Source organism: Phaethon lepturus, unplaced genomic scaffold, assembly GCF_000687285.1.
Source record: "Phaethon lepturus isolate BGI_N335 unplaced genomic scaffold, ASM68728v1 scaffold8519, whole genome shotgun sequence".
Lineage (NCBI taxonomy): Eukaryota > Metazoa > Chordata > Aves > Phaethontiformes > Phaethontidae > Phaethon > Phaethon lepturus.
The window spans coordinates 21,907-33,301 of record NW_010561210.1 but is presented as its reverse complement, the minus strand read 5'-3'; the positions used below and the strand labels follow the sequence as shown (position 1 = coordinate 33,301).

The following is an 11,395-nucleotide window of genomic DNA, read 5'->3' as shown; positions in this document are numbered from 1 at the left end:
CTGCGCGCCTCCGCGGCCGGCGCGGAGAACGGGCGTGTCGGGAACAGCTCCGGGAGCTTCGCTTCCAGCGGTTAGGCACAAATAGCCTTACACATACTAAAACGCTTTCCCCAAAGGTCCAGGAGGCTGAGATCAATTAGCTGTTTTACAAAACTCCTCTTGAGCCCTGCAGGTACAACTGGCTCTGCCACCACTGTCGCTTCTTCAGGACTGTAACACTGTCTCATTTCTTTTTGGTGGAGGAGGAGATGCTACGAGGAAAGGGAAGCGAGAGGATTTTACGCTTTTACCTGTCCCATGAAATCCGTGAAGAAGAGCATGTTGGACAGGAAAGCCATCCATCCAAAGAGGTGGCTCACGCACAGATAGCGATAGTGGGATGGCATGCTTAGAAGTGTCTTCAAGAGTGATTTAAGGGTCATCCGCCTTTGATCCTAAAACAAGTATTTAACAATAATACTGTATTATTGCCCTGAAGGCTAATAAAATAGCTGACTGCAAATGAAGAAGGCCTCTGCATCTTTTCATTGCTGAACTTCCGAAGTTTTTTATTTTTTGCTAGGAAGGGTTGGTTGGGTACTGAATGTATGTATTTGATTCATTCAGCCATTGCCTAATGAAGTCATCTGAAAGATTCACAGACTCTGGGAGAGCTGGGGTATATCAGTAAGGTTGTAAGATTTCTTGCTGTTATAATGAGTAGGATTATTGTTTCCTTTCACATAGAACCACGTGAAAAATTTCTGCCAAAAGAGATTCAGTAGAGTTTAAAAAAAAAACAAAAACAGAAACAAAAATAATTTCTTTATGGAGACAATCAGCTTTACATTGAAAATTTAAAACTGCCACAGAAAAAATAAAACTCAAACCACTTCCTGAGAATTAAAATGTATCAGTTGTGGAATACAGCACTTCTGAGAACTTGTTGCCACTCCCTTCTATGTGCTAATTTCCCTAGAAAACTTCACCCCTTCTGGCATGTCATAAGACAGGCACAGGTTGCCCAGAAAGGTGGTAGATGCCCCATCCCTGAAAACATTCCAGGTCAGGCTGGACAGGGCTCTGAGCAACTGATTGAGTTGGGGATGTCCCTGCTCATTGCAGGGGGGTTGGACTAGGTGGCCTTTAAAGGTCCCTTCCAAACCAAACTATTCTATGATAAGATTTCCACTATGTACCAGCCTCCCCACCATGAAGCAGGGAAAGATGATGATACATCACAGGAGATGCAGCACCACTCAAAATCCTAGCACCCACAGAATGTGAGCTCCAGCACCTGAACACCTCATCCCATGGGAGAAATAATTCATTTCAAAATCAAAATGTTATTGGTGCTGGTTAACAAATCTCACTGATGGAGAAAAACAAAATTTCTCACCACCTTCAATGCCCCACCTTATCTCCCTCCTCCTCCTCCTGTCTGAGCCCTGTGCCCCAAAACTCTCTGTTTCTTTTCCAGTCACATTCATCAGATCACTTGCGTCACCTGAATTTTTCTGAGTACTGTAGATGTGCTTGATGTCAGGCATTTGCGACACACAATTCTTACTGCTTTAAAGCTCCTGTGTGGTTCTTTGCTTTTAAAGAAAAAAAGATATTATTTTATCTGCGCATGACAGAACGCTTCCAATTTTCTCTAGTGATGTTTGGAGGCAACAGTGTTGGGAGAGATGGTAAGGGAAGCTGTATGGTCATGAAATGTGGAAGAACTGTAAAAGTTACATTCATTACTGGGAAGCTGAATTTTGTCTTCAGTCTGCTGTAGGATAATGACAATTTTTCCTTCCTTCAATGTTGTACTTTTCACAATTCCCCTTTCCTTTGAACTAGGTTATGCTGCAAGCTACTCTATGAATAATCACCACATATAAAGTTGGAAAATGCTTTGCTCCAGTGGGCGGTTTTTAATCCTCACAGTTTCAAGTTGCTGACTTTCACCTTGAACTGCATATTGTTGAAATCCCTTGGAATTTTTCTTGGCATCACTGTCTCTTTTAAACAGGGTAAGCTTTCTATTCTCCTACAGTTATTAAAAACCCCCCAAAATTCCACATTGTCTCATTAAGTGTATTTCAAAGATAATTACTATTGTTTGACTTGGCTTATTTAGTTTGTTCCTCTCTTCCACAGAGTTCTTTAAAACAGCCTTTCCAAACGAAGTGTTAACATAAGGTCAGGGAACTACAAAGGATGCTGCTGTAATTATAAACAATAATTTGACAGCTAGGTAGAAATACTTGCTTTCTATTTAGATATTTTAGAGAGTGGAAATGGAAACTGACATGTTTAATGCACACGTTCAATACACACCAACACACAAACCCCACGCTAATTTAAATGACATGCTGAAGTTTAGCTCTGTTTAAGTGCCTTATCCTTCAAAAGCTCACAATACCCAATCATTTTCTTTATAAAATCACTACAGCTCAAGGCCCAAGATGATTCATAAGGATACAGAGGGATCAATAAGACTTGGGTTTTATGGCAGTAGATCCTGCGTAATTTGGCATCAGACTAAAGAACAAAAGACTTTGGATGTCTGCTCATACTGTAACAGGTCAAATCTCATTAATAATCATGGTAGCTATTAGCATGTGAGAGCACAGTCCTTAATTTACAAGATAGAGGGCCATGATGCCTGCAGCAAAAACAGAGACACAGAAAAACAGGAAGCCAAACCATTTCTTCAAGGAAGCAATAACAGTAATGAATGAACTCAGAAAACATGTGGCAAAAGAGACAGACCACTAAGGCCATGAGTGTCTAGAATTTACACATGCCCAGGCACATCAAAGAAACGCATAATCACAGAATCACAGAATAGTTTGGGTTGGAAGGGACCTTTAAAGGTCATCCAGTCCACCCCCTCTGCCATGAGCGGGGACAGATTAAAGCACTGTGAGCCTCTGACAGGATGTTCAGCTAAAAATGTAGAGAGGAGTGCAATGGCACAAGCTTCCCCACAGTGGATGCCAGAGCTTTACCTCGGGTGTCAGACGTTATTGATCCAGTGTAATTAATTCTTGCCAAGGTAGAGGCTACCCCTTGTCTCTACCAACCTACTAATCCATGGTCTGCTCCCCTTGCTTTCACTGCATCTGCTCTCTCTTCGTTTCCCTTCCTTTCTTTAGAGCCCACAGGAGCCAAGTAGTCAACGACACCCAGCATCTCTGACAAATTGGAGGATGCTCAGAGTGAACAATGCCGGTAAAGGATGCTGGTTGCTCAAGTTGGCCAACGGCAGGGAAACAGGGACAGCATCGCAGCGTGGTAGCCATATTCTCCTGACAAACTGTTGCTTGAGGTCCCTCTCTGTGTTTGCCTGGCATTCTCATCGGGCAGTGTCAGCTTTAATTCTACCTTTGTATTGTATCATCTGGTGTAATATTTTTTCAGGTTAGGAATACCAAGTGCTATTTAATGCAAACGATAAATAGTAAAAGATAGCAAGTCCCTTTTTTTGTAGCTTAAACATGAGTTTAAGTTTGTAACTTATAACCATCTGCACATTCTCAGTATTTTTTACCTGATTTATCAAGACCTATATCACGGACAGATATACATATCACCAAGAGATCAGAATTGAATTTAAAACAACAAGCAACTGTTTCATCACTTATTGCTATACTAGGAACTAAACATACACATTAGGCTTTGCTTACCTAGGGTACCATGGGAGTGCAGTGAGGATTCCTAGCAGTACAAGCCATCAACAAAACAGTAAAAACTGTTAGCTGTTCCTAAGACCATTCTAGGAATGTGGTCTCCAGGTATTTTTCAGGTCGATCCACCTTTTCCTAGTTGCCTTAGATTGAAGCAATCTCTCATAAAAATGCATCAGAAACAAAATAACAGTGATGATTTGAAAGTACTTGCTGCTCTCTCTCACCTAAGAGTTCTGCCAGAGACAGGTACACCGTCACTTCTGAAGAAGGCTCCAGAAGCGAGGTAGTATTGCTGTAGAAGTAGCAATTTTAAACACATCAGTACTATCAATAAATTCTCAGTGAAATGTTGGGCAGCAGCAAACCCAAACGTTTACTAGACCAGGGAACAAACACTTCATAGGTACTACGTATTCACATGAGGAGGATACCAAGAGACTGACACGGAGCAGAAGCCTGAACCTGGCCCTCCCTCACCCCTGCCAATTGTTCAAAGCACCAGGACTAGTCTGTCTCATCCCTTTTGCTGGAGATACCTCATAAATAAACAAAGAGAAAAGAAAGTAGGCTTTCTACTGACTCTGTACCCTGGTGGAGGATTCTTTCTGTGCGTGTGAAAGGGCTCCATCCCAGTCAGCTAATTAAAGGGTCTCCAGGGATGGAACGATATGGGTTACAAAATCATCTCTGCACTTACCTCGGTGTGTGACGTAACAGCGCATTTCCTCGGTTTGGCTGCAGCCTTTATTTCAGTACATACTGGTTTTAAGTAGCTGTTCTTGTTTTCCTCCTCCATGGAGCTATATTTATAGGACTTAGTCACTTCCAGCAAGATCTTTGTCTCTTCATTTTCATATCTGAGTGGGACTTCAGGAATACTGCGCAGATGTACAGTAAGGCAGACTAGGAAAACCAAGGCTGCAAAGAAGAAAATCACCTGGAATTCCGATGCCAAGGAATATCCTAGTACAGTCTGACCCCAATCCATAGCACCTGTCAGGTAACCCAGGGCTCCTCCCAAACCTATGGGGGTGGGAAAAAAGGAGAAAAAAGATCTACTAGCACTGATAAAATAAACAAACAGTACACAATACCCTCAACATGTGATCCCCTCTAGAAATGACTGAATAATCACTCTTCAGACATTAATTGCAAGAAATAGGAATACTGAGCCAATCACATACATAAGCAGTTACCAAAAGATCTCTTGAAAAATCTCCTCAGTTCTGGGGGACGGAGCTCTCCAAAAAATGCCTGAACATATAGACATGGGCCTCCATCTCTTTTCTTGACTTTTTGAGGTTTTATTTGCTTTGAAAAAGCAAGTAATTAATACAAAACAGAATTCTACTGAAATTTATGAGTTTTTTAAAACTTCACAGAACAAACAAACACTTTTTAATTATATCAAGACTATCTATAGTTTTGGCTTTGTAAAGTGTATTTTATATAGCTGAATCTGAACAAAAATACTATCTCCATGTGAAATTTAAAATAGAGGAAATAAACCCAAAAGCTTTGTTTTGGTTATCAACATCCAAGTACCCCACCACTTGGCAAAGAAAACAAAAAAGATCAAATAAAAACATGTAATTCTATTTGCTGATTTTCTCAGAAAAGTTAAAACAAAAGGTAAAATGAGAATGCTACCTTGTGTCTTGAAGTTAATAAAACCAGCGTTCAGTCCAATTTTTTTACAGTTTCTTTTTGTTATTGGTGTGTACAGTTTCAGAACCACAAGACAGTGGACACTGATATGTATGGTACGGAGCTCTGGCAGGGGAAGCAGCTTTGTAGAGTCCTGAGACCTTGCCAACCAAGTGGCTCTGCAGGACGTGGGAGCCAGACAGGATGGAAGCATTTGAAGGACCGGGAAGTATTTCTACTCTTCTGCTTGGAAGAATTGAAGGCAATGTATGGCAGAACCATTCTGTCTAACAAGAAGTAACAGAGGTAATAGGCCCTACATTTGCTTCAGCTACAAAACATGGGATTTTGATTTCATTTTGAGCTTTCTGTAATTTTTTCCCTCTTGGGTCTGATTATGGCCCTTCTTCATTGTGTCCTACTGAATTTTACAGGGGACTGTATCCTTCTTTGTCGTAATGAAAATCAATTAAGCTGTTAATAACTTTTTGAAGAAAAGCTACACTAAATATTTGCACAGAGTGAACGTTTGGTGTTTGAGCTCATCTTTGCATACTGTTTTGACAAAACATAATCCTGATTTTGGAATGCAGTCTGAGTGTTGTGTGTTGGGTATGTGTACTCTTCCCTCTACTTGTCACTGGTCATAAGTTTCATCACTGCAAAGCTATTAAGTTTCATGTTCAAATTTCAAACTGAAGACAGGAAAGCAAAATCTTGAAGATACTTAGTACAAAACCAAAGAACGAAATAGGGAAACAAAATAATATCTAAAACAGAAGCTAGAAAAGAAATGGGAAGATTGCTGTCTGTGTCTAGTAGGGATAGAAGAAGGAACAAGAGGTTGTAAATTGTAGGGAATGGATATTGAGAACAGATTTTAGGGAAAACAGTCTAACAACAAGGCCCGTGAATTGCTGGAACAGACTGCCTTGGGAGGGCTGCAGAACCCACATCAGAGGAGGATTTCAAGAACAGGCCAGGTCTTTTTTTTACTGGCCTAATTACCCATCAGGAAGGGTTCAGGTAGATACCCATGATCTTGCTATAGAGGGCACAGGGTGCTGGGCCAAGTAAATGCAATCTGTTTCAGTCTTATTTGATGTGATTTGTCTGACATCCCTTTTCACAGCTCAGTACGCAAATGAAACAGCGAAGTCTTTAACTCCAAACTTGGAAATCAAGCCTTTCTAGTATCATCCAAGGAAAAATTGCAACCAGAGTTCTGCTGAAGGCAAGAATGTACATAGAAACTCACTCCTTCTCTGCCAAAAAAAGTGATTGTTAAATATTTTATCTGTCAGTTTCTAATGGATAATGATTTAATCATAATGGATAATAATGATTTAATTCCCACGTGGCTTTAAGGTTTCCTTATAATCTGTGTTCCTGGACACAGCTATTTCATATGCCCAAAATCGGCCCGTTGTCAAGAGCTACTACACCTCCCTCCTCGACTAGAGTAACTGCCACTGAATCTATGCTCCTCTGCTCTTGGTATGGCTCAGTAGCCACAAAAATCTCCATCAACACAGATTGCATGACTTCTCATCTAGTGTGCTCTTTGTCTAGTCCCTTCACAGTGACGGCTCTCAGACGTGGCTGGAAGTTCCTCCCAATTCACATTACAGGTACACAGCCTTATGTGTCTTCCCTGTGCATTCTCTCAACACAGGGCTTGCATAGTACGGAAGGTTTCCCTCTGTAATTTGGCAACATTTCAAACAGGTATAAAGGTAAATGAAACTCTTTGTTCATTTGCAAGAGACTGGACTGAACCACTTGTACTTATTTGCAGTTGTGAAACTCTGAATTTTACACAGAACTCCTGTTTCTATGCAAGAAGGCAGCACATATTGTAGCACTGCTGAAGAATGGAAATCAACTATACTGATTTGTGCAGCTCTTGCTCCATGTCACATGCTGAGGCAAAAATGTTACTTTTGTGTGCTATTGCAAGGAAACAAGTTACATCCCTTAATTTTTGCTTCACCCAAAATTAGAAAAAAATCAGAACAAGCTGAATAAACACTACTTCATTTTTAAAAATAATTCATTGCTCTTACTTAAATCATGGCTATGCTACTGTAAATGTTTATGCCTGCAGCCTTCTGCAGCAGAATTCTTGTAGCAGCAATCACAAGTTGCTGTTCTCTGGAGTAGTGAAAACCCAGCAACAAAAGACTCGTGACTGAAGTGCAGGATCAGATGATTAGTTCATTCAGATTAGAAATACAGTGAGAATAAAATCCAGGCAACTACCTTCCCCTCCTTTGAGAGGTAGGCAGGAAAAGAAGGAATCTGAGTACCTGTAAAGAGGGCGTGGTAATGCAGACCCTTCTCTTTATCCCGATGAGAGCAGACATCAAATAAATATGCTTTGATGGGACCATCAATAAAATCAGCTGCAAAATCAAAAAGCACTACTCCCAGCATGGTAATGACTATTGCCCACGTCTGCTGCTTGTCTCTCTCACCGACGAAAGCTACAAAAAGAAAAACACCCTCATTCTGACAGCAACAGTGCCATGTTTTGCTAAACCACATTTTACCTTTCCTGATACCTCCAATGCTTAGTTATGCAAGAGAGAGCAGTGATACCAGAATCACGTCAGAGAAGCAGGATAACTGAGTCTGGGTAGCACTGAGCTGTGCTAGGTTGACTTACTGCCTTGAGTCAGAACAAGCTCAGGGTAGTCCAAGCTCCACAATGAAGAGCATCACTAATCTACTCCTTTGCACCTCCATGGCATGCTCCGGTAGCCCAGCACACATGCATTTTGTAGTACTTCTTTGTTTTATTCTACTTGTCCCACCCTTCCGTTTTTTTAGATAATCAAGAGTTGAGTGTAACACCTCTTTTTGGGCAAAAGAATACAGGTATATTAAACACCAATGATATCCAGGAAGAGAGAATAAATCAATCCATAAATACACATGCCTCCCCCTTCTGCCAACTCATAATGACAGCAACAACTTTGCATCAAGACTTTGAGAAATTACATCTCAAGCTGAAATAGAACAGTATCTAAGGATGTCACTGTATTTGATTTTGCACATTCCAGGTGCAACACAGATTCCAAGAAGTTGTTGATTTCTACTAATCACCAGCATAACATATTCCCGAGCCAAGCCAGTACTGCAGTAATTAAAGATACGTATTTTGAATGCTAATCCATCTAAAAGAGAGATTAACAGATATATCAGTTTGGATGTGTAATACATGACACAAACAATATTGATCTTTTAACTTAACAAGGTAGATTTTAGTTCTTAAAAACTTCTCTGGGCCTACGCAGTGCTTTACTTGTATGAACTGATCCAGGCAACCACACCAACACACAGCACGCTGTAATCACACGCACAAACTACACAACACTATGCACAGGGTACATAACATGCAGTCTTAGGGTTGAACCTGTGGGAAGACTGCAACATTCCTCAGCTTCTTCAATGCGGCTGAGTAACATGATGCCCAATTCTAACACCCCATCTGAGCAGGGAATAAAGGAACCCCTCCTTTCTTTCGGATTCAAAAGGCTAGGATGAGTTTTGTCTGTCAGCACAGCGCGTGCCCCTCACTCACCTGAGATCATCACGTCCCCATTGAGGTACAAAGCCATGCCTAACAGCATTATGATGCCCAGACCCAGAATGTAAGGTCGCCTCTTGCCCCAGCTACAGGTGCAGTGATCACTGGCTGAACCTACCACGGGCTGCAGCACGAAGCCCAGGATAGGGCTGATGAGCCATACCAAGCTGTAGAGGTTCTTGGGCAGCCCTACGCTGAGCAGTACCGGCGTGACAAAGGCGGCCTCCACGGCATAGCAGAACTCCCGGCCAAACATCGCCATGCTGTGCATGACCAGCCTTCCCACCGCTCGCTTCCTCGGCACCACGGCTCCAGTCCTTGTCACAGATTGCAGCAGAGCCTCCTCCTTCTCGCTGATGCTGTCCATGTCAGCCTTGGCCGCTTCAGAAGCGGGTGGAAGAGCCCCGCGGAAACTCTCTTTCGCTAAGGTCGATGCTCTGGCTACGCGAGGCGCTCTGGCCGTCGGTGCTGCCTGCCCTGGCTGACATGGAGCCCCGATCATATGCCGGGTGGGATCGGTCTGTGCCGGGGGAGGGACTCACATACTTTCATGGCTCTGCGATCACAAGTTATGAAAGGAAGGGGGGCGGGGAAGCCTGTGTTAACATTAGCAGATCTGAACTCTTGAGCATCTGCAAAACTCCCAACTATCCACAATTAAAGAACTACTGTTTAAGCGCGAAACACACATATAACGGGAACATACATCACATGGGTGAGGCGCAGGATTAGCGTGACACAAAGCTATTCCTCTTGCTGCTGTCAGACTGCGGTGATGCCAAGAAACTAGAGTCCTCATCTTTCCACTCAGCAGCAAACACGAGCACCAGAGAGTGCCTGTTGGTCAAACGGGGCGGGAAAGAATCTATAGTATGTATCCAGAAAAGGATTTCAATGCACTTCATGAAGATAAGTAAGTGAACCTACCTGTTGCCCTATAGTGTTAGCGGCAGAAAAAAGCTTGGCAGAAGTCTGTCAAACAGCAGCTGGTGAATATCTTTTTGTGTCTGCTGTGTGCCACTCTCAATACAACTGATTATTTTCTTGGTTTTTGAAAAAAAAAAGGATATCAGAATCACTTAGGGTTTTTTTAAACAGTGTTAGCTTCCAAGACAAGGACTTAAAAGAATCTGTAGTGAAATACCAAAACTGTACCTTTCAGGTTAGCCACCTGAGTGAGGCAGCTGATCCAACCTATGCTGACTCATGGAATCGTAGGACAGTTTGCGTTGGAAGGGACCTTTAAAGGTCATCTCGTCCAACTCCCCTACAGGGACAGCTTCTAGTAGACCAGGTTGCTCAGAGCCCAGTCCAACCTGACCTTGAACACTTCCAGGGATCGGGCATCTACCACCTCTCTGGGCAACTTGTGCCAGTGTTTCATCAGCTTCAGTGTGAAAAATTTGTTCCTTCTCTCTAGTCTACATCTGCCCTCTTTTCGTTTAAAACCATTACCCCTTGTGCTATCACTACTGCAGGGTGTCCTATCACCCTGCTAAAAAGTCTGTCCCGATCTTTCTTCTAGTCCCCGTTTAAGTCCTGGCAGGCTGCAATAAGGTCTCCCCAGAGCCTTCTCTGCTCCAGTCTGAACCACCCCAACTCTCAGCCTGTCCTCACAGCAGAGCTGTTCCATCCCTCTGACCATTGTTGTGGCCTCCTCTGGACCCACTCCAACAGGTCCATGTCTTTGCTGTGCTGAGGGCTCCAGAGCTGGACGCAGGACTCCAGGCGGGGTCTCAGCAGAGCAGAGCAGAGGGGCAGAATCCCCTCCCTCAACCTGCTGGCCATGCTGCTTTGGATGCAGCCCAGGACACACCTGGCTTTCTGGGCTGCGAGTGCACATTGACAGCTCATGTCCAGCTTTTCATCCCCCAGTACCCCAAGTCCTTCTCGGCAGGGCTGCCCTCCATCCCTTCATCCCACAGCCTGTACGTTGTCCCGACCCAGCTGCAGGACCCTGCACTTGACCTTGTTGAACTTCAGGAGGTTCACACATGCCCATTCCTCAAGCTTGTCCAGGACCCTCTGGATGGCATCCCGTCCCTCAGGTGTGTCAAGTACACCACTCAGCTTGGTGTCATCTGCAAACTTGCTGAGGGTGCACTCGATCCCATTGTCTGTGTGATTGATGAAGACAGTAAAGAGCACTGGTCCCAGTGCGGACCCCTGAAGTTAACGTGAGTTTTTAAATTGACTTCAGTGATTTTGGGGTCAAAACATAGGTGCACTTGGGATTACATTTGGCAACATTTATTGTTCTCCAGCATGGTCAGATGCATCTGGGACTAAGCAAATCACCAAATCTTACTGTAAAGGTGTATAATATTCAGTAATTCACATCAGAGTGATTGACAGCTGGGAATTTAATGTGCTTTTGCTGATTGTTTATCTAATTTGTCTGGACCTACTAGGTAATTCTTGCTTCCAGGCAGGTGTTCATGTAGTAGAATGTAAAAGGTTTTTTAATAGTAATAATGCTGACATTTTGGCA

General features: G+C 43.0%; 1 protein-coding gene across 1 annotated transcript; it reads right to left on the bottom strand.

The window, feature by feature from the left end:
- Positions 1–290: 290 nt before the first annotated feature.
- Positions 291–9,406, bottom strand: LOC104614216 (membrane-associated transporter protein-like; the record flags this gene model as incomplete). Its single annotated transcript, XM_010293926.1, has 4 exons — positions 8,899–9,406; positions 7,622–7,798; positions 4,363–4,688; positions 291–434 (listed from the first exon to the last, which is right to left on the bottom strand). Coding segments are annotated over exons 1-4 (1,155 nt in total), but the record flags the coding sequence as incomplete, so codon positions are not given.
- Between the last annotated feature and the right edge of the window lie 1,989 nt (positions 9,407–11,395).